The sequence below is a fragment of the Pristiophorus japonicus genome, chromosome 26 (assembly GCF_044704955.1).
Source record: "Pristiophorus japonicus isolate sPriJap1 chromosome 26, sPriJap1.hap1, whole genome shotgun sequence".
Taxonomy (NCBI): domain Eukaryota; kingdom Metazoa; phylum Chordata; class Chondrichthyes; family Pristiophoridae; genus Pristiophorus; species Pristiophorus japonicus.
Window position 1 is genome coordinate 23,947,012 of NC_092002.1, and position 23,360 is coordinate 23,970,371.

At 50.4% G+C, this 23,360-nt stretch overlaps 1 protein-coding gene across 3 annotated transcripts in view; it reads left to right on the forward strand.

Moving 5' to 3' along the window:
* The window catches only part of LOC139239246 (tectonic-3-like), a 315,085-nt gene that overhangs the window by 287,766 nt on the left and 3,959 nt on the right, over nt 1-23,360 (forward strand). For all 3 annotated transcript variants that reach the window (XM_070867945.1, XM_070867943.1, XM_070867944.1), the window contains 9 exons: nt 231-352; nt 2,751-2,780; nt 5,374-5,479; nt 6,656-6,774; nt 7,521-7,547; nt 9,377-9,457; nt 14,917-15,042; nt 16,304-16,395; nt 16,966-17,067. In XM_070867945.1, coding sequence (XP_070724046.1) covers nt 231-352; nt 2,751-2,780; nt 5,374-5,479; nt 6,656-6,774; nt 7,521-7,547; nt 9,377-9,457; nt 14,917-15,042; nt 16,304-16,395; nt 16,966-17,067 — 805 coding nt within the window. The remainder of the gene's footprint in view (nt 1-230; nt 353-2,750; nt 2,781-5,373; nt 5,480-6,655; nt 6,775-7,520; nt 7,548-9,376; nt 9,458-14,916; nt 15,043-16,303; nt 16,396-16,965; nt 17,068-23,360) is intronic.

A 23,360-nucleotide genomic window follows, 5' to 3' on the forward strand; every position in this document is an offset into this window, starting at 1 on the left:
GGCCCAGGCAGCTGAAGGCGCGGCCACTGATGGTGGAGCGATGGAGGGGAGAGGGGTGGAGGGGGGAAGGGGTGGTGGGGCGGAGGGTTGGGGGGAGAGAGGGGAGGGGACGGGAAGAGGGTGGGGGAGGGGAGAGGGGGGGAGGAGGGGTGGGGGTGCGAGCGGACCGTGGAATCATTCCCTTGCGTAGAAACGAACAGGTGAATGAACCCTTCTGCCTCTTGTTCCAGCGAAGACAAATGAGTTTGTGGCACCGCAGCCCCTCGGCAGGGAGCGTTTCCGCTCGCTGGTCTCGCAGTTTGGCAGAGGCTCCTTCATCATCCCTTCGCAGCAGGACATCTTCGACGGCAGGGTAAGAGCGGGCCTCTCACTGCACAACCCTGGTGCTGGCGGGACTCCCCCCACGAAACCCGCGGCATTTGTCGGGCGATCGACAGCGCGGGGGAGGGGGAGGGGGAGGGGGAGGGGCAAGCTCTCGGAATTGCCTGTAGCCAGGATGAGTTTGGGGGGGGGGGGGGGGTTTAGGGGCTGTGCATTGAGCGGAATGTCCCCGTGTGGATGTAGGTTCTGTGAGGTGTTTGTGTGGTGCGGTGAGGGATGTGTGTTTTGGGGGGGTTAAGTTGTGGGTGGAGGGATAGGGGGCAGAAGATAAGAACATAAGAATTAGGAGCAGGAGTCAGCCATTCGGCTCCTCGAGCCTGCTCCGCTGATCTTCGATCTCAACTCCACTTCCTGCACTGTCCCCATATCCCTCCATTCCCTTTATATCTAAAAATCTATCTATCTCTGCCTGGAATATACTCAAAGACTAAGTCTCCACAGCCCTCTGGGGTCGAGAATTCCAAAGATTCACCACCCTCTAAAGTGAAGAAGTTTCTCCTCATCTCAGTCTTAAATGGCCGACCCCTTATTCTGAGACTGTGATCCCTGGTTCGAGACTCCTCAGCCAGGGGAAACATCCTCACTGTCAAGCCCTGTAAGAATGTTGTATGTTTTAATGAGATCACCTCTCATTGTTCTAAACTCTAGAGACTATAGGCCTAATCTACTCAATCTCTCCTCAGAGGACAATCCCCCCATCCCAGGAATCAGTCTGGTGAACCTTGTTGGCGTCGACCATTCTGCCCCTCGAGCCTGCTCCGCCATTTAATAAGATCATGGCTGATCTGATTATGGGCTCAGCTCCACTTCCCTGCCCGCTCCCCATAACCCTTTATTGCCCTATCGCTCAAAAATCTGTCTGTCTTGCTTGCTGTACCCACATGTTAACTTTCAGTGATCTGCGTACAGGGACACCACGTCCCTCTGAGCACCAACATTTCCCAATCTCTCACCATTTCAAAAATTCACTGCTTTTCTATTTTTCCTACCAAAGTGGATAACTTCACATTTCCCCACATTATATTCCATTTGCCATGTTCTTGCCCACTCACTCAGCCTGTCTATATCCCCTTGAAGTCTCTTTGCATCCTCCTCACAACTTACATTCCCACCTAGCTTTGTATCAGCAGCAAACTTGGATATATTACATTTGGTCCCCTCATCCAAATCATCAATATAGATTGTGAATAGCTGGGGCCCAAGCACCGATCCTTGCGGCACCCCACTAGTTACAGCCTGCCAACCCGAAAATGACCCGTTTATTCCTGATCTCTGTTTTCTGTCCGTTAACCAATCCTTGGGGGCTAGGTTGCGTGGGTGGAGGTGTAAGATTAGGATCACAAATCACACATAGATACCCAAAGGGTCTTAGGAGTCCGAAAGCATTTTATTAAAGAGCGGTAGTCCAAATATAGTCAAACACAACACACAATCGGGTTAGACATAGTAGACATACGACCATGATAAGTAGCTGTTATTAGTCCCGATCGGACTGGTGGCACGAACAGTTCTAATTTTCACCGTCTGCTCTGAAAACCTTTCTAGGTCTTTTATTTTCTTTTTAGGGGTGGGCCTGGTGTAGGATATGGACAGGTCCATTTAACCTGTGATATGTCGAGTTCTTTGTCTCAACTCTTTGGTGAAACTCTTCACATGTCTTTCCTGTTTATACTTTCTGAAGGCCCATCCTCCCAAGGTTGGAGTCAGACCGGCTGTTCAAGGAGCTTTAGCTATTGTACCCTGGAATGAAGCATTCATTTCTAACATCAGTCTGAAGGGACTTATTGGTCTCAAGTTATTTCATTCAATTGATAATTTCTTACAGAGGGGTAGGAGGTATAAGGCGGGTAGGGTAGGTGGAGGATTGGGGTATAAGGGGGCTGGGTGGAGGGGTAGGGAGTATAAGGGGGGTAGGGGTGGGTGGAGGGTAGAGGGTATCGGGGGTAGGGATGAGTGGACAGGTATGAGTATAAGAGGGGTGAGTGGAGGGTTGGGGGTATAAGAGGGTGGGTGGAGGATTGGGGGTATAAGGGAAATGGAGGGGTAAGGACATGGAGGAATTTGAACACGAAAATGAGAATTGTGGGGCTGGAGGTGGTTACAGAGATAGGGAGGGGCGAGGACATGGAGGGATTTGAACAGAAAGGTGAAATTTTAAAATCGAGGCGTTGCCGGACTGGGAGCCAGTGTGATCAACGAGTACAGCGGTTGATGGGTAAATGGGACTAGGTGCGAGTTAGGACACAGGCAGCAGAGTTCTGGATGAGCTCAAGTTTATTGAGGGTACCATACCAATAACCCTTTGAGCTGCGAGGTGCTTCTTAGACCGGAGTATAATTGTCATGATGTCTTCTGTCCTCTCCACACAGATCAAGGCTGCGTCCAAAGACGCCTACCAGGTAAGATCAGAAACTTGCAATCGGCTCACTAGCGTCTATTCAACCTGTCTTCATCATTTAAGCCTTTTAACCCCGGTATCATTCTGGTTAATCTGCGCTGCATGCCCTCCAAGGCCGATAAATGCTTCCTATGGTGTGGTGCCCAGAACAGCTCTCAGTGCCCCAGGTGTGGTCTAACCAGGGCTAACATCTACCTCCGACTGTGCAGTGCTCCCTCAGTGCCTCCCTTCCCTGCCCATCTGCCGGGCGAGGTGGGGGCGAGAGGAGGGAAGGGGAGGGCACTGGACAGATAGCTCTGGCCTTTCCACTGCCCTTTGCGAGCAGCCAGCGACTCTTCCTTTAAAGCATGAGCGCTATCACCATGCAGGCCAGCCAATCGGGACGCGGCGAGGTCCCGCAGACCGCGCGCAGCCTGGACGCGCGGCCCGCCGGCCGGCTCCAGCTGTTTGCGGTCGGTGCCGGTGGCGGGAGAGTTGGAACGTCTCATCAACGCCGTGGTTTTCTTGCCTCCCTCTGCCCCTCTCCTCACAAATGGCGGAATAGGTGTAGAGATGGTGAGGGGTTGCTGGGGTCCTCTCCCCTCGCTGCACAAAACCGTGCCAGCTTTGTGGGGTCACCCAAAACCCACTTGGGTGGCACCATCACCATGGTAACATTTGACGGAGCTGCATAAAAGAACAGAATCCCATTTATTCAGCGCCTTTCACCATCGCAGGGCGTCCCAGAGCGATTTTCACAGAAAATGAACCACTTTTGAAGTCGAGTCACTGTTGCAATGGCGGAATTGCGGCAGCCATTTTGCGCACTGCAAGATTCCACAAACAGCAGTGTGATAATGAGCAGATGATCCGTTTTCTTAGTGATGTTGTTTGAGGGATAAATACTGGTCCAGAACACCGGGAAGAACTCCCCTCTGCTCTTCTTCCAATAGTGGCCATGGGATCTTTCACATCCAACCAAGAGGGCAGACGCGATCTCATCCCGAAAGACAGCACCTCTGACAGTGCAGCACTCCCTCAGTACTGACACCAGGAGCGTCGGCCTGGAATATGGGGCTCAAGTCCTAGAGTTTATACATCTACCTCCGACAGTGCAGAGGTAGATGTATACACTCTAACTATCCCTCCTCGTCCTTTTGGACCTGTCTGCAGCCTTTGACACAGTTGACCACTCCATCCTCCTCCAATGCCTCTCCACCATCATCCAGCGGGGAGGGACTGCACTCGCCTGGATCCATTCCTATCTATCTAATCGTAGCCAGAAAATCTCCTGCAACAGATTCTCTTCCCATTCCCACATCGTTACCTCTGGTGTCCCCCAAGGATCTATCCTTGGTCCCCTCCTATTTCTCATCTACATGTTGCCCCTTGGCGATATCCTCCAAAAACACGGAGTTAGTTTCCACATGTCCGCTGACGACATCCAGCTCTACCTCTCCACCACTTCTCTCGACCCCTCCATGGCCTCTAAATTGTCAGACTGCTTGTCCGACATCCAGTACGGGATGAGCAGAAATGTTCTCCAATTAAATATTGTGAAGACCGAAGCCATTGTATTTGGTCCCCGCCACAAACTGCGTTCCCTAGACACTGACTGCATCCCTCTCCCTAGCATCTATCTGAGACTGTTCACAACCTCGGGATCATATTTGACCCTGAAATGAGTTTCCAGCCACATATCCGCGGCATAACTAAAACCGTCTATTTCCACCTCCGTAACATTGCTCGCCTCTGCCCCTGCCTCAGCTCATCGGCTGCTGAAACCCTCATTCATGCCTTTGTTGCCTCTAGACTTGACTACTCCAACTCACTCCTGGCTGGTCTCCCACATTCTACACGACGTTAACTTAAGGTCATCCAAATCTCCATGTCCTAACTCGCACCAAGCCACGATCACCCATCACCCCTGTGCTCGCTGACCTACATTGGCTCCCGGTTAAACAATGCCTCGATTTCAAAATTCTCATCCTTGTTTACAAATCACTCCATGGCCTCGCCCCTCCCTATCTCTAATCTTTTTCAGCCTCACAATCCCACAAGATGTCTGCGCTCCTCAAATTCTGCCCTCTTGAACACCCCTCATTATAATTGCTTAACCATCGGTGGCTGTGCCTTCAGCTATTTGGGTCCTAAGCTCTGGAACTCCCTCCCTAAACCTCTCCGCCTCTCTACCTCTCTGTCTCCTTAAGCCGCTCCTTAAAACCTACCTCTTTAACCAAGCTTTTGGTCATCTGCCTTAATTTCTTCTTTTTTGGCTCGGTGTCAAATTTATATGTTTTATCTTATAACACTGCTGTGAAGCATCTTGGGATGTTTTAGTATGTTAAAGGCGCTATATAAATAAAAGTTATTATTATTATTATCTACCTCCGACAATGCAGCGCTCCCCAGTACTGACACCGGGTGTGTCGGCCTGGGTTATGGGGTTCGGGTCTCTGGAGTGGGGCTCGAAGCCATGATCTTGGCACTCGGAGGTGAAAGTGTGGATACTGAGCCACAGACAGACTCTGGTTAGGGGGTGTTTGATTAGACAGCAAGCTCGATCGACAACACTCATTCTCTCCCTTTTACCCCCAAACCTCCGTCCTGTCCAGTTTGGTGACCAGATCTACACGTTATTTCCGGAGGCCAGTGTACTGGGTGTCTTCATACAGCCGACGGCGCTGGTGGGAGGAGAGTGCACCGACAGGAGCCCGGCAGGTACCGACTCCCACCCTCACCACCCCCACGTGGTTCCAGCTGTAAAACCATCCCTTCCAGAGCATTCAAAATACGACACGATGCACACAGACAGCTCCCGGATATGCTTCACTTTGTACCTAACCCCGTGCTGTACCTGCCCTGGGAGTGTTTGATGGGACAGTGTAGAGGGAGCTTTACTCTGTATCTAACCCTGTGCTGTACCTGCCCTGGGAGTGTTTAATGGGAAAGTGTGGAAGGAGCTTTCATCATCACAGGCATTCCCTTGAAATCGAGGAAGACTTGATTACACTCCAAAAGTGAGTTCTCAGGTGACTGAACAGTCCAATACGGGAATTACAGTCTCTGAAACAGGTGGGACAGACAGTGGTTGAAGGAAAGGGCGGGTGGGACTGGTTTGCCGCACGCTCCTTCCGCTGCCTGCGCTTGTTTTCTGCATGCTCTTGGCAACGAGACTCGAGTTACTCAGCGCCCTCCCGGGTGCTCTTCCTCCACTTAGGGCGGTCTTTGGCCAGGGACTCCCAGGTGTTGGTGGGGATGTCGCACTTTATCAGGGAGGCTTTGAGGGTGTCCCTGTAACGTTTCCTCTGCCCATCTGGGGCTCGTTTGCCGTGTAGGAGTTCCAAGTAGAGCGCTTGCTTTGGGAGTCTTGTGTCGGGCATGCGAACAATGTGGCCGCCCAACGGAGCTGGTCGAGTGTGGTCAGTGCTTTGATGCTGGGGATGTTGGCCTGATTGAGAACACTGACGTTGGTGCGTCTGTCCTCCCAGGGGATTTGCAGAATCTTGAGGAGGCATCACTGGTGGTATTTCTCCAGCGATTTGAGGTGTCTACTGTACATGGTTAGTGTCTCTGAGCCATACAGGAGGGTGGGTATCACATGAGCTTGGTGGCAGATTTGTAAGCCTGATCTTCGAATACTCGCATCCTCAGGCGGCCGAAGGCTGCGCTGGTGCACTGGAGGCGGTGTTGAACCTCGGCGTCGATGTCTGCCCTTACTGATAATAGGCTCCCGAGGTATGGAAAGTGATCCACGTTGTCCAGGGCCATGCCGTGGATCTTGAAAAAAGAGGGAGCTTTACTTTGTATCTAACCCGTGCTGTACCTGCCCTGGGAGTGTTTGATGGGACAGTGTAGAGAGAGATTTAACTTCTTTCTGGTGAAATGCCTGTCCAGTTTTTCTGCAGAGTCAGAGCTCCACGTGCTTTCGAAGAGTTGGAGATGTGAAAGCTGCTTGCGACACGCTTCCTGCACTGAATGCAGCCACATACTACGGGAATTTTGTCCTACTCCCGGTGAGGCTGCGCTTGTCTTGATTCGGATAATAAAATATACCAGTGCGCCTCACAAGCTCATCATCAAATAAGGTTTGACACTGATTCACACAAGGCGATAATAGGACAGATGACCAACAGTTTGGTCAGAGTTACGTTTTAAGGAGCAACTTAAAGGAGGAGAGAGAAGTGGAAATATTTAGGCACGGCCGCCAATGGTGGAGGATTAAAATAGATGTGCAAAAGGCCAGAATCGGAGGAGCACAGAGATCGCGGGGTGGGGGGAAGAGGGGAGCCCCGGCTGGAGGAAGTTGCAGGGATAGGGAGGGGTGTAGGGGCTGGAGGAGGTTGCAGAGATAGGGAGGGGTGTGGAGGCTGGAGGAGGTTGCAGGAATAGGGAGGGGCGTAGGGGCTGGAGGAGATTGCAGGGATAGGGAGGGGCCTAGGGGCTGGAGGAGATTGCAGGGATAGGGAAGAGCCTAGCGGCTGGAGGAGGTTGCAGGGATAGGGAGGGGCGAGGCCACAGAATGATTAGAAAGCAAGGACAAGAATTTTAAACTCCAGTCGGGAGCCAGTGTATGTCAGCGAGCACGGGGGGGTGATATGTGAGTGGGACTCGGTGCAAGTAAGGACACGGGGCAGCAGAGTTTTGGATGAGCTTAAGTTGACAGGGAAGTTGACATGCCTTCAGAATGTTGCAGGGGGAGCCGGAGTAGGGCTGACACCCGGCCCTCAGTTTTAACCTGGGGTGTTTTTTTGTCTTGCAGACCCTGAATTTCACCTCTGCGTCCAAGGTAAGGCAGTTCTGTTGTTAAAGGATTCAACTCAGATCTCCGCATTTACATCTGACCGAGGAAATCCTGGGCCCTTCCTGATGTAACTATCTTTCAATAACCTCCCTCGCCCCGACCCGCTCCCTCGCCCCGACCCGCTCCCTCGCCCCGACCCGCTCCCTCGCCCCGACCCGCTCCCTCGCCCCGACCCGCTCCCTCGCCCCGACCCGCTCCCTCGCCCCGACCCGCTCCCTCGCCCCGACCCGCTCCCTCGCCCCGACCCGCTCCCTCGCCCCGACCCGCTCCCTCGCCCCGACCCGCTCCCTCGCCCCGACCCGCTCCCTCGCCCCGACCCGCTCCCTCGCCCCGACCCGCTCCCTCGCCCCGACCCGCTCCCTCGCCCCGACCCGCTCCCTCGCCCCGACCCGCTCCCTCGCCCCGACCCGCTCCCTCGCCCCGACCCGCTCCCTCGCCCCGACCCGCTCCCTCGCCCCGACCCGCTCCCTCGCCCCGACCCGCTCCCTCGCCCCGACCCGCTCCCTCGCCCCGACCCGCTCCCTCGCCCCGACCCGCTCCCTCGCCCCGACCCGCTCCCTCGCCCCGACCCGCTCCCTCGCCCCGACCCGCTCCCTCGCCCCGACCCGCTCCCTCGCCCCGACCCGCTCCCTCGCCCCGACCCGCTCCCTCGCCCCGACCCCCTCCCTCGCCCCGACCCCCTCCCTCTGCCTCTCTCACTCCATCTTTCTGACGCTCTATCTGAATTTCTCTCTCTCTCTTTCACTCCATATCTCTGTTTCTTTCGCTCCATATCTCTGTCTCTCTCCCGTTCTCACTCTCTCTACCTCTCACGCCGTTTCTCTCGCTCGGTCTCTCTCACTCTGTCTCTCTGTTAGGTAAAGGTATTGAGGGTTATGGAACCATGTCGGGTAAATACAGTTAAGATATAGGCCAGCCATAATCTAATTGAATGGCAGATAAGACTCGAAGGGCTGCATGGCCTCCTCCTGTCCCTATGAGAGGTGTAGAGACAGAATTCCAGAGCTTGGGCCAAGAGCTGAAGTGATGTCTGCCAGTGGGGCGTGGGGGGGGAGCGGGGAGGAAAATGGAGACAGGGATGTGCAAGGAGCCAGAATTGAAGGAGTGCAGATATCTCGGCTGGGGCGGGATTGCAGGAGGGCAGATATCTCGACGGTGGGGGGGGATTGTGGGGCTGGAGGGAGTTACAGAGATAGAAAGGTGCGAGGCCATGAAGGGATTTGATCATGTGGATAAGAATTTTAAACTCCAGTCAGGAGCCAGTGTTTGTCAGCGAGCACAGCGGGTGATGTGTGAGTTGTACTCGGTGTGAGTTAGGACTCGGTGCGAGTTAGGACACGGGGCAGAAGAGTTTTGGATGAGCTTAAGTTGACAGGGAAGTTGACATGCCTTCAGAATGTTGCAGGGGGAGCCGGAGTAGGGCTGACACCCGCCCTCAGTTTTAACCTGGGGTGTTTATTTGTCTTGAATTTCACCTCTGCGTCCAAGGTTCTGTTGTTGAAAGGATTCAACTCAAATCCCCATCTTTACATCTGACCGAGGAAACCCTGGGCCCTTCCTGATGTGACTATCTTTCAATAATCTTTCTCTCTCTCTCTGACTTCCTCTTTCTCTCTCTCTATCTAACCCGTGCTATACTTGCCCTGGGAGTGTTTGATTGGACAGTGTAGAGGGAGCTTTGCTCAGTATCTAACCCGTGTTGTATTCTAGGTTCAGTTCTCATTCTGCCTGGAGTTGTGTGGGATTAACCTGCACCCCTCGGGGGGAGTGAGTGGATCCCTGGGCTTCAGTCTGTGGTTATTACTGTGTTGCAGGTGAAGATTTTGCCTGAAGGTGGACAAGTTGTGTCCTCGCCGCGGCTGATGGACAACATGTGCAACAATGTGGTGTCAGAGGTAAGGGAACGGGGGTGAAAGGGAAGATGCCGAATGCCACATGACGGGACACTTGCTCGGGTCCGTAAAGGACAAGCAGTCGGGAGGGAGTAGGATGAAAGCAACCCCGGCCCAGTGAATACCGGCCAGCTGTTGGACTGTGTGGGGCCTCACGACCGAGCCCTACTCCATCGGCCAGCGGGTAGATCCACTCGCACCCGCCATTAACCACCATTAACCGCGTTCACATCCTGAGCAGAGGCCAGAGGGGTGAGACAGGCCTCGCCCTCCCCCAGCCACCCTGTGGCCTCTGGGCTGCCCGTCCCGTCCCCACTGCGATGGAGGCCCTGCTTCAGCAGCAGCCACTGTGCATTTAAGGTCAAGGTGGCAACAGGACGAGGACCACAGCTTTAGTGCGGACCTGCCCCTGGGTTGTCCTCGCTGCCCAGATTAAACATAAGAACGTAAGAAATAGGAGCAGGAGTAGGCCATACAGCTCCTGGAGCCTGCTCCACCATTCTGTAAGATCATGGCTGATCTGCAACCTCAATTCTACTTTCCTGCCTGATCCCCATAATCCCTTGATTCCCTTAAAATCCAAAAGTCTACGGATCTCAGCCTTGAATATACGGAATGATTCAGGATCCACAGTCCTTTGGGGTGGAGAATTCCAAAGGTTCTCAACCCTCTGAGTGAAGAAATTCCTAATCTTCTCACTCTTAAATTACCCCTCCTTTATCCTGAGACTGTGCCCCTTAGTTCTAGACTCTCCAGCCTGGGGAAACAACCTCTCAGCATCTACCCTGACAATCCCCCTCAGAATCTGATATGTTTCAATGTGATCACATCATACACTCTGAAGTTCAGAAGAATCGGCCCAGTCTACTCATTCTGTCCTCAGGCAACAACCATCTCGTCCCAGGAATGATTTGAGTGAACTGTCGTTGCACCGCCTCCATGGCAAGTATATTCTTCCTTCGGTAGGCAGACCAAAACTGCGCAGTGCTCCAGGTGTGGTCTCACCAAGGCCCTGTACAATTGCAGCAGGACTTCCTTACTCTTGTAATCCAACCCCGTTGCAATAAAGACCAACATACCATTTGCCTTCCTAATTGCTTGTTGTCTCTCCATGCTAACTCGGTGTTTCCTGTACAAGGACACCTGAATCCCTCTCAACACCAACATTTCATCGTTTCTCACCATTTTAAAAATACTTTGTTTTTCTATTCTTCCAACCGAAGTGAATAACCTCACATTTCCCCACATTATACTCCATCTGCCAACTTACTGCCCACTCACTTAGTCTATCTATATCCCTTCTCAGACTTTCTGCACCCTCCTCAGCTCACTTTCCCACCTAGCTTTATATCGTCAGCAAACTTGAATACATTACACGCATTTGAGTTAATCCCAAACTCTGCTGCCTGTATGCTAATCGCACCAAGACCCATTCACCGTGTGCTCACTGACCTACATTGGCTCATAGTCGAGAAAAGCCTTGATTTTAAAATTCTCATCTGCTCAAATCCCTCCTTGGCCACATCCTTCCCTATCTTTCTATCCTCCTCCAGCCCTACACTCCGATGACATCTCTGCGCTCCTCCAATTTTGGCCTCTTGTCCATCCCTGATTTCTTTCACCCCACCAATGGCAGTTGTGCTTTCAGCTATCTGGACCCTCAGCTCTGTGATTCCCTCCCGAACCCTCTCCACCTCTCTCTCCTCTCCATCATCATCATCATCATAGGCAGTCCCTCGGAATCGAGGAGGACTTGCTTCCACTCTTAGAATGAGTCCTTAGGTGGCTGTATAGTCCAATACGAGAGCCACAGTCCCTGCCACAGGTGGGACAGACAGTCTTTGAAGGTAAGGGAGGGTGGGACAGGTTTGCCGCGCTCCTTCCGCTGCCTGCACTTGTTTTCTGCATGCACTTGGCGATGAGATTCGAGGTGTTCAGCGCTCTCCCGGATGCACTTCCTCCACTTAGGGCCGTCTTTGGCCAGGGACTCCCAGGTGTCGGTGGGGATGCCGCACTTTATCAGGAAGGCTTTGAGAGTGTCCTTGTAACGTTTCCTCTGCCCACCTTTGGTTCATTTGCCATGAAGGAGTTCCGAGTAGAGCGCTTGCTTTGGAAGTCTCGTGTCTGGCATGCGGACAATGTAGCCTGCCCAGCGGAGCTGATGAAGAGCTCTAAGACACTCCTTAAAACCTACCCCTGTAAGATTAGGATCACAGGTCACAAACAGTTACTCAAAGGGTCTGAGGAGTCATAAGGCATTTTATTCAGGAGCGGTCATTCAAATTCAGTTGAACACAACACACAATCAGGATAGACATAGTAGACATACGACAGTGACAAATCCCGATCGGACAGACGGCTGGTGGCACAAACAGTTCTTATCTTTATCGTCAGCCCTGAAAAGCACTTTAGATGTCTCTCTTGTCTTTTGTAGGGGTGGGCCTGGAGTAAAGTGATGGACAGGACCATCTAACCTTTTAGAGCTCTACCCAAACCAGGGTGCCCAATGGTTCGTCGAGTTCTTTGTCTCAACTCTTCGGTGAAACCTCCTCTTCACATGTCCTTCCTGTTTATACTTTCTGAAGGCCCATCCTCCCAAGGTTGGAGTCAGACATGCCATTCTTGGCCTTCAGATGTTTAGAGCTGTCTGTTATCAGTTATTTATGTTCATGATGTTCAAGTCACTTTAGCTATTGTACCATGGAACGAAGCATTCAATTCTAACACCAGTCTGAAGAGACTTTATGGTCTCAAGTTATTTCTTCCAATTCACAATTTCTCACACCCCGTTGACCTACCATTTAGTCATCTGTTATAATCTAAGATTGTAATCTTCATATTGATTCGACAACTCAAATTGGCAATGGTAACCTTGATGAAGAGTTCATACAGTGTAAAAAGGATGGTTTCTTGGAACAATAAGTTGTGAAGCCAACCAGGGAGCAAACTATTTTAGATCTTGTAATGTGTAACGAGTCTGGATTAATTAACAATCTCATAGTGAAGGATCCTCTTGGGACGAGTGATCATAACATGGTAGAATTTCACATTCAGTTTGAGGTTTCCTGAACCAAAATAAAGGCAATTACAAAGGTATGAAGGCAGAGTTGTGTAAAGTGGCCTGGGAACATATATTAAAGGGTAAGACTGTAGAAATGCAGCGGCAAATATTGAAGGAGATATTTCATAACTCTTAGCAAAGATTTATTCCAGTGAGAAATAAAGATGCTAAGAGAAGGATGAACCATCCGTGGCTAACTAAGGAAGTAAAGGACGGTATCACATTGAAAACAAAGGACAGTGAAAGGCCAGAAGATTGGGAAAGGACAACTAAAAAAATGATAAAGACAGAGAAGATAGCTTATGAGAGTAAACTAGCAAGAAATATAAAAACAGACAGTAAGAGCTTCTACAAGTATATAAAAAGGAAACGAGTAGCTAAAGTAAACGTTGGTCCCTTAGAGGATGAGACTGGGGAATTAATCATGGGAAACAAGGAAATGGCAGACTTTGAATAAATATTTTGTATCGGTTCACAGTAGAGGACACCAGAAACATCTCAATAATTGATAATCGAGGGGCTATGGGGGGGGCGGGGGGAGACTTAAAATAATCACTATCACTAGAGATAAAGTACTAGACAAACTAGAGGGACTAAAGGTGGACAAGTCCCCTGGACTGATGGCATGCATCCTTGGGTCTTAAAAGAAGTGGCTGCAGAGATAGTGGATGCATTGGTTGTAATCTACCAAAATTCCCTTAATTCTGGAGAGGTCCCCGCGGACTGGAAAACTGCAAATGTAACACCCCTATTTAAGAAGGGAGGGAGACAGAAAGCAGGAAACCATAGACCAGTTAGCCTGACATCTGTCATTGGGAAAATGCTGGAGTCCATCATTAAAGAAGCAGTAGCAGGACATTTAGAAAATCATAATGCAGTCAAGCAGAGCCAGCATGGTTTTATGAAAGGGAAATCATGTTTGACAAATTTGCTGGAGTTCTTTGAAGATGTAATGAGCAGAGTGGATAAAGGAGAAACAGTTGATGTCGTATATTTGGATTTCCAGAAAGCATTCGATAAGATGCCACAAAAGGTTACTGCACAAGATAAGAGCTCACGGGGTTGGGGGTAATATATTAGCGTGGTTAGAGGATTGGCTAACTAACAGAAAACAGAGAGTCGGGATAAATGGGTCATTTTCAGGTTGGCAAATTGTAACTAGTGGGATGCCACAGGGATCAATGCTGGGGCCTCAGCTATTTACAATCTATATGAATGACTTGGATGAAGGGACCAAGTGTATCAAAGCCAAATTTGCTGATACAAAGATAGGTGAGAAAGCAAGTTGTGAGGAGGACTCAAAGAATCTACAAAGGGATATAGACAGGCTCAGTGAGTGGGCAACAAATTGGCAGACGGACTATAATGTGGAAAAATGTGAGGTTATCCACTTTGATAGTAGAAATAAAAAAGCAAATGATTATTTAAATGGGGAGCAATTACAAAATGCTGTAGTATAGAGGGATCTGGGGGTTATTTTACATGAAATGCAAAAGGTTAGCATGCAGGTACAGCAAGTAATCAGGAAGGCAGATAGAATACTGGCCTTTATTGCAAGGGGAATGGAGTATAAAAGTCAGGAAGTCCTGCTCCAACTGTACAGATCAGACCATACCAGGAGTACTGCGTACAGTTTTGATCTCCTTATTTAAGGAAGGATATACTTGTATTGGAGGCAGTTCAGAGAAGGTTCACAAGATTGATTCCTGAGATGGAGGGGTTGTCATATGAAGAAAGGTTGAGCAGGTTGGGCCTATACTCCTTGGAGTTTAGAAGAATAAGAGGTGATCTTATTGAAACATATAAGATTCTGAGGGGGCTGGATAGGGTAGATGCAGAGAGGATGTTTCCCCTCGTGGGGGAATCTAGAACTAAGGGGCATAGTTTCAGAATAAGGAGTCGCCCATTTAAAACAGAAATGAGGAGGAATTTCTTCTCAGAGGGTCGTGAATCTTTGGAATTCTCTGCCCCAGAGCTGTGGAGGCTGGGTCTTTGAATATATTTAAGGTAGAGATAGATAGATTTTTGAATGATAAGGGAGTAAAGGGTTATGGGGCGCGGGCGGAGAAGTGGAGTTGCGACCAGGATCAGATCAGCCATGATCTTATTGAATGGCGGAGCAGGCTCGAGGGGCCAAATGGCCAGTTGGAACAGGACTTCCTGACATTTATACTCCGTTTCCCTTGCAATAAAGGCCAGCATTCTATTTGCCTTCATATTCCTGCTCCTATTTCTTATGTTCTAATGTTTTAATATTTCCCAATATGGCCCATTGTCAATTTTTGTCTGAAGACACTCCTGTGAATCGCCTTAGGATGTTTTACTCAGTTCAATGCACTCTGTAAACACGAGTTGTTGTGATAGTACAGCCCAGGTCGCTGAAACTTACTCTTTCTCTCAGGTGACCTACCGGATCCAGTACAAGGGGGGCAAGGGGATCGATGGCGCCTGGGTGACCTTTGCACTCACCAATGTCTCATTGTCCGCCACCAAGATCCAACAGACCTTTCACGTTTTCTTTATGACAGTAAGTTCAAGACCCAGATCTCCGCGTGACGGAAATGGGAAAAGCAGTGAATGGTTACAGCAGGACAGTCCACACTAACCTCCCATTACAGTACAGTGTGGGACAGTCCACACTTATCTCCCATTACAGTACAGTGTGGGATAGTCCGCACTAACCTCCCGTTACAGTACAGTGCGGGACAATCCACACTAACCTCCCGTTACAGTACAGTGTGGGACAATCTGCACTAACCTCCCGTTACAATACAGTGCAGGATAGTCCACAATAACCTCCCGTTACAGTACAGTGTGGGACAATCTGCACTAACCTCCCGTTACAGTACAGTGCAGGATAGTCCACAATAACCTCCCGTTACAGTACAGTGTGAGACAGTCCGCACTCACCTCCCGTTACGGTAGTGTGGGACAGTCCATACTAACCTCCCGTTACAGTACAGTGCGGCACAGTCCACACTAACCTCAAGTTACAGTACTGTGTGGAACAGTCTGCACTAACCTCCCGTTACAGTACAGTATGGGACAGTCTGTACTAACCTCCTGTTACAGTACAGTGCTGGGGGTATTACAGACCCGTGCTGGGGGTATTACAGACCCATGCTGTTACAGTACAGTGCTGGGAGTATTACAGACCCATGCTGTTACAGTACAGTGCTGGGGATATTACAGACCCGTGTTGTGTGCTGGGGATATTACAGACCCGTGCTGTTACAATACAGTGCTGGGGGTATTATAGACCACTGCTGTTACAGTACAGTGCTGGGGGTATTACAGACCCGTGCTGTGTGCTGGGGTATTACAGACCCGTGCTGTGTGCTGGGGTATTACAGACCCGTGCTGTGTGCTGGGGGTATTACAGACCCATGCTGTTACAATACCGTGCTGGTGGTATTATAGACCCGTGCTGTTACAGTACGGTGCTGGGGGTATTACAGACCCGTGCTATTACAGTACAGTGCTGGGGGTATTACAGACCCGTGCTGTTACAGTACAGTGCTGGGGGTATTACAGACCCGTGCTGTTACAGTACAGTGCTGGGGGTATTACAGACCCGTGCTGTTACAGTACACTGCTGGGGGTATTACAGACCCATGCTGTTAACAGTGCTGGGGGTATTACAGACCCGTGCTGTTACAGTACTGTGCTGGGGGTATTAGAGATGCTGTTACAGGTTGTTCGGTATAATCCTGTGCGCTATTTGACAGACCAGGACAGAAGCGATTTGCCAAATGACTGAAGGGCTATGTTTTGCCACTTGTCCTCAGGAGCCAGCGAGCAGCGCAGCAGAGAGACGGAGCGGCAATCCCGGATACCTAAAGGGGAAGCCCATCCTGGCCTTTAATGGTCAGGCGGCTGTATATCCTTTTATACTGGGGGGGCTGCGCGGGATTGCACTGTGCTGGAGGGAAGTCACCTGATAATGGCCCCGGGGGGCTGGGCACGGGGTTAGGTCAGTGACCACCCTGGGACTGGACACTGGGCTGGGTCAGTGCCCACCCTGGGACTGGACACTGGGCTGGGTCAGTGCCCACCCTGGGACTGGACACTGGGCTGGGTCAGTGCCCACCCTGGGACTGGACACTGGGCTGGGTCAGTGCCCACCCTGGGACTGGACACTGGGCTGGGTCAGTGACCACCCTGGGACTGGACACTGGGCTGGGTCAGTGCCCACCCTGGGACTGGACACTGGGCTGGCTCAGTGACCACCCTGGGACTGGACACTGGGCTGGGTCAGTGCCCACCCTGGGACTGGACATTGGGCTGGGTCAGTGCCTACCCTGGGACTGGACACTGGACTGGACACTGGTATCTCAGGTCCTTCTATACCGGCGGGCAGGCGGGGGTGTGGGGGGTAGACTCTGCTCACTAAGTGTCTAGACGTCTGTGGATGTGACCGCTCGTTGAGCCCCTTGACCACTTGCCTCACCAGCCTGACGGTGCTGAAGAGTGACAGCGATGGATCCTGTTCCCAGTCGGGTCGAAGCAGCGTGCTGTTCAGGCACAACATGAAGGCGGGCTGCTCCTACAGGTGAGGGCGGGCCGCTCCTACAGGTGAGGGTGGGCCGCTCCTACAGCTGAGGGCCAGGTGAGGGCGGGCCGCTCCTACAGGTGAGGGCGGGCCGCTCCAACAGGTGAGGGCGGGTCGCTCCTACAGGTGAGGGCCAGGTGAGGGTGAGCCGCTCCTACAGGTGAGGGTGGGCCGCTCCTACAGGTGAGGGCCAGGTCAGGGTGGGCCGCTCCTACAAGTGAGGGCCAGGTCAGGGTGGGCCGCTCCTACAGGTAAGAAGGTGGGGGCTGCTCCTACAGGTGAGGGCTCAGGCTTCAGTCAAGCTTATCGGGGCCTCTGCCCATATCGGCTGACCTCCCGTGGCGTTGCTCATGGTGTGGCCTTATTAGCTCTCACTAATTCCCACTCTGCCCCCTGCATTCAATGTTTCCCTCAAAGCGGATCCCACAGCCCTCACCATCAGGAGCTTGAGTTCAGTGCCCAGTACCTCGCCCTACAGTCGCGTTACTAGGAGGCCGTAGCAATGAGATCTCCTTGTTATGTTAACTGGATCCCGTAATCCCTCCCCGAGCCTTTCCCCGATCTTCGGAAAGGTAGACTGATGAGCACTTTAGTGAGACAAGGCCAAATATAAATCGCTGAACCAAGTGAAACAAGCAGAGTAATTAGGGTTACAACATTGCCAGCTATTTCGTACCAGCCCTCCAACGTATAAAATAATCAACATGCTGCCCCTGTTAGTGAGCTAAATAGAACTTTCCTGAGCAGTTGTTCTTCGGAACCTGAAGGAGACTGCCCCAATCCCTTTCTATGCTTCCCTCGCCAGATCTTCCAAAAATCTCTTCCTTTTATTCTCATTTCCAACCGAGACCCTCCCGCTCCACCCTCCGCAACTCTCCTAGTCTGGGGTGTTGGCTTCAGCTAACCCTGATCCCTCACGTTAATAGAGGCTCTCATGGACTCGAGATTGAGAAAGGTCTGATTAATAATCTTCGTTCATCAAGACATCTCTGCAAACCCAGCACACCCAGTCTTGAAGAGGTCACTGATACTCACAGGCAAATAATTCATCTGATGGGGTCTGATGGTCTGTGTCCTCTTTTATTCTCATGGTCATCTCATCAAGACAACAACACTTGGAGTTCCGAGTTTCTTGCACTTTGTTCATAGAAAAGAGAGAGAGAGAACTCTCAGTGAAATATAAGATGGTCATTAATAAATCCAATAAGGAATTGTGGAGAGAGGTCTTTCCCCAGAAAGTGGTGAGAATGTGGAACTCGCTCCCACCGGGAAGGGTTGAGCGAATAGCAGAGATATAGTTAAGGGGAAGCTGGATAAACCCATGAGGGAGAAAGGATTCGAAGGAGATGCTGATGGGGCAAGATGAAGTAAGGCTGGTGTGGAGCATCACCACCAGCACAGCCCAATTGGGCCGAACGGCCGGTTTGTGCACGGCAAATTCCATGAAAAAAGAGGAATCAGAAATTGACAGCACGGAAGGAGGCTATTCGGCCCATCGTGTCCGTGCCGACCGACAAAGAGCTATCCAGTCTAATCTCACTTTCCAGCTCTCAGTCCGTAGCCCTGCAGGTTACGGCACTTCAAGGGCACATATCCAGATACTTTTTAAATGTGGTGAGGGTTTCTGCGTCTACCACCCTTTCAGGCCGTGAGTTCCAGACCCCCACAACCCTCTGGGTGAAGAGTTTCTCCTCAAATCCCCTTGAAACCTCCCCCCAATTACTTTAAATCTCTGCCCCCTGCTTGTTGACACCTGGTTGTTGAAAGAGAGTAAAAGAACCAGCCACGTGAAAGATGGCAGAAGCAGGTAAGACAGATTACTGTGAGCGACACAACACCAAGTACACGGCGCAGTTTGGTGCATCAGGTAGTGGTTAGTGCGCTGTAATGGCGGGACGATTCTCTTCAGTTCCCAGCACTCATGGCCCCTTGGCTTTTCACATTCTGAAACACCAGCTCTCATCCACAGTCCCCCTTCCCCGTCCCCACCGCACACCCCCTCCCCCACCGCACACTCCCCCACCCCCACCGCACACTCCCCCACCCCCACCGCACACTTCCCCCCTCCCCCACCGCACACTTTCCCCCTCCCCCACCGCACACTCCCCCACCGCACACTCCCCCCTCCCCCACCGCACACTCCCCCTCCCCCACCGCACACTCCCCCTCCCCCGCCGCACCCTCTCCCGTGCCTCGCACCCCTTCCTCCACCGCGCACCCCCACTCCCCATCCCCACTGCGCCAGCCCTCCCCCACCAGGAATACTGGGGGGGCGGTGCGGACTGATTTTTGGGCTCCCGCTCCTGATCTCTGTGCATCTTGCCTGATTCTGTTGCCAATAATCTGATCATTAAAAAGCTGGATCAACTGGACCTGTATTCACTGGAGTTTAGAAGAATGAGAGGGGATCTCATAGAAACATATAAAATTCTGATGGGACTGGACAGGTTAGAGGCAGGAAGAATGTTCCCGTTGCTGGGGAGTTCCAGAACCCAGGGTCACAGTCTAAGGATAAGGGGTAAGCCATTTAGGACTGAGATGAGAGAAACGTCTTCACTCAGAGTTATTAACCTGTGGAATTCCCTACCACAGAGGATTGTTGAGATCTGTTCTTTGGATAGATTCAAAAGGGAGTTAAATATGGTCCTTACAGCCAAAGGGATCAAGGGGTATGGAGAGAAAGCAGGAAAGGGATACTGAGGGAATGATCAGCCATGATCTTATTGAATGGCAGTGCAGGCTCGAATGGGCTGCGGCTGCACCTAATTTCTATGTTTCTATGGTATCACTAAAAAGGGACCATGAAGCTGTGGGATTGTCCTGAGAACCCAACTGCTTTACTGATGTCCTTTCGAGAAGGAACTCTGCCATCCATACCCGGTCTGGAGCTCGAACTCGGATTGCCTCCCTCAGCCTCTCTGCCTCTGTCCTCCTTTAAGACGCACCTGTCTGGAAATCATATTGTATGGCTCGGTGGGAATGTGTCTGATAACCCTCTTGTGACGCACCTTTGGATATTTTACTACATTAAAGGCGCTATATAAATGCAAATTTTTGTTAATGTAGGAACAATAGTAGTCTATTCAGCCGTTCTCATTTGTTCAATCAGATTGTGGCTGCTCTGTACCTTAACACTATCAGCCCGCCACAGTTCCTCAATATCCTTACCCAACAAAGATCTTATCAATCTCAGATCTGAAATGTTCAATGGACCCCCAACCTCAAAAGCATTGTGGGAGAGAGAGTTGCAGATTTTCAGGATCATTTGTATGAAGAAGTGCTTCCTCACATCACGCCCTGAACGGCTTCGATTTTAAGGTTAGGCCCCCTTGTTCTGGACTCCCCACCCACCCCCCAGCAGAGGAAATAGTCTCTCTCTGTCTGCCCTATCAACTCCTTTAATCGTCTTGAACAGCTCGATCAGATCACTCGTTAATCATAGAAATTTACAGCACGGAAGGACCAAGAGCTATCCAGCCTAATCCCACTTTCCAGCTCTTGGTCCGTAGCCCTGCAGGTTATGGCACTTTAAATGCACATCCAAGTATTTTTTAAATGTGGTGAGGGTTTCTGCCTCTACTGCCCTTTCAGGCAGTGAGTTCCAGAACTCCATCACCCTCTGGGTGAAGACATTTCCCCTCATATCTCCTCTGAACCTCCCTCCAATCACTTTAAATCTATGCCCCCTGGTTGTTGACCCCTCTTTCAAGGGAAAGAGCTCCTTCCTATTCACTCTATCCAGGCCCCTCATAATTATATACACCTCAATCAGGTCTCCCCTCAGCCTCCTCTGTTCTGAAGAAAACACACCCAGCATCTCCAATCTTTCCTCAGCCAAAACTCTCCAGTCCAGACAACATTCTTGTATATCTCCTCTGTACCCTTTCCTTGTGTTTTACACAGTTCAAACATAACCTCCTTGCTCTTGTATTCCATGCCTTGGCTAATAAAAGCAAGTATTCTGTATGTCTTCTTAACCACATTATCTACCTGACTTGCTCCCTCCAGGGATCTGTGGATCTACACTCCAAGGTCCCTTTGTTCCTCTTCACTTTTCAGTGTTGCCTCATTTAATGTGTATTCCCTTGCCTTGTTAGACCTCCCAAATGCATTACATCACACTTATCCGGATTGAATTCCATTTGCCACTGTTCCGCCCATCTGACTCGTACATTGATATCTTCCTGCTGTCCGCAGCTTTCTTCTTCATTATCAACCACACAGCCTATTTTAGTGTCATCTGCAAACTTCTTAATCATACCCCCAACATTCAAGTCCAAGTCATTGATATATACCACACAAAGCAAAGGACCCAGCACTGAGCCCTATGGAACTCCACTGGTTACAGCCTTCCAGTCACAAAACCATCAACCATTACCCTTTGCTTCCTGCCTCTCAGCCAATTTTGGATCCAACTTGCCACTTTGCCCTGGAACCCATGGGCTTTTACTTTTGTGACTAGTCTGCCATGTGGGACCTTATCCATATACACTACATCATATGCACTACCCTCATCGACCCTCCTGGTTACCTCCTCGAAAAATTCAATCAAGTTAGTCAGACATGACCTTCCCTTAACAAATCCATGCTTGATTAATCCATGTCTTTCCAAATGAAGATTTATCTTGTCCCTCAGGAATTTTTCCAATAATTTTCCCACCACTGAGGTTAGGCTGACTGGCCTGTAATTACTCGGTCTATCCCTTTCTCCCTTTTTAAACAAAGGTACAACATTAGCAGTCCTCTGACACCACACCTGTAGCCCGAGAGGATTGGAAAATGATGGTCAGAGCCTCTGCTATTTCCTCTTTTGCTTCTCTTAACAGCCTGGGATACATTTCATCCGAGCCTAGGGATTTATCCACTTTCAAAGCTGCTAATCCCCTTAATACTTCCTCTCTCACTATGTTTATCTCATCTAATATTTCACATTCCTTCTCCCTCATTGCAAAGTCTGCATCGTCCCTCTCTTTTGTGAAAACATGCAAAGTATTCATTAAGAATCCTACACACGTGTTCTGCCTCCACACACAGATTTCCTTTATGGTCTCTAATAGGCCCCACTCTTTCTCTAGTTATCTTCTTGCTCTTAATGTATTTCTAAAACAGCTTTGGGTTTTCCCTGATTTTACTTGCCAACATTCTCTCATGCTCTCTCTTTGTTTTCCTGATATATTTTTTAATTGCGGCCCTGCACTTCTTATACTTCTCCAGAGTCTCTGCAGTATTGAGTTCTCGGTATCTGTCATAAGCCTCCCTTGTTTTCTTTATCTTACCCTGTATGACCCTTGACATCCAGGGGGCTCGAGATTTGTTAGCCCCAGCAAAATTGGCTTTACCTCAATTTCCTGATCCACCTTTGTCCTTTTCCATAACTACCCTAAATCTAACTGAATTATGATCACTGGCACCAAAATGATCTCCCACTAATACCCCTTCCACCTGCCCCTCTTCATTCCCAAAACCAAGTCCAGAACCGCCCCCTCCCTTGTTGAGCTTGTTACATACTGGCTGAAGAAGTCCTCCTGAATGCATTTTAGGAATTCCGCACCCTCTGTACCATTCATACTACCTTTTTCCCAGTTGAAATCCCCCACTATTACAGCTCTATAGTTTTTGGATTTCGCAGCAATTTGCCGACATATTTGTTGTTCTATCTCCCTCTGACTGTTTGGGGGTCTATAGTACACTCCCAGTTGTGTGATTGGCCCATTTTTGTTCTTCAATTCAACCCATACGGCCTTGTTTGATGATCCTTCCAACATCTCATCCCTTCTCACAGCTGTAATTGTTCCTTTAATTAATACTGTGATGCCCCTCCTTTTTTAACCCCCTCTCTATCCCGTCTGAAAACCCTGTAACCAGGAATGTTGAGCTGCCATACTTGCCCTTTCAACCATGTCTCAGTAATAGCTATAATATCGTACTCCCAAGTGTCAATCTGTGCTCTCAGCTCATCTGCCATGTTCCCTACACTCCTTGCATTGAAGTATATACCATTTAGTGGCCAAGCTCCCCTGTTGCCTATTGTCTAACTTCTGCTGGAAATTAATTTGCTATATTGGAGGGATTACAAGCCTAGTCTATGAAACCACTCCTCATAATGTAATGCGCTAAGCCCCGGTATCATTCTGCACTGCACCCTCTCCAAGGAACATATCTCCTCCCTGAGGTGCAGTGCCCAGTGCTGAACGCGGTTACGCCAGTTGGGGTCAGACCTGAGTATTCTATGCATTGATGTTAGACGTGATTCCAATCGCACACCACCGTGGTTACCTCTTGACTGCCTCCAT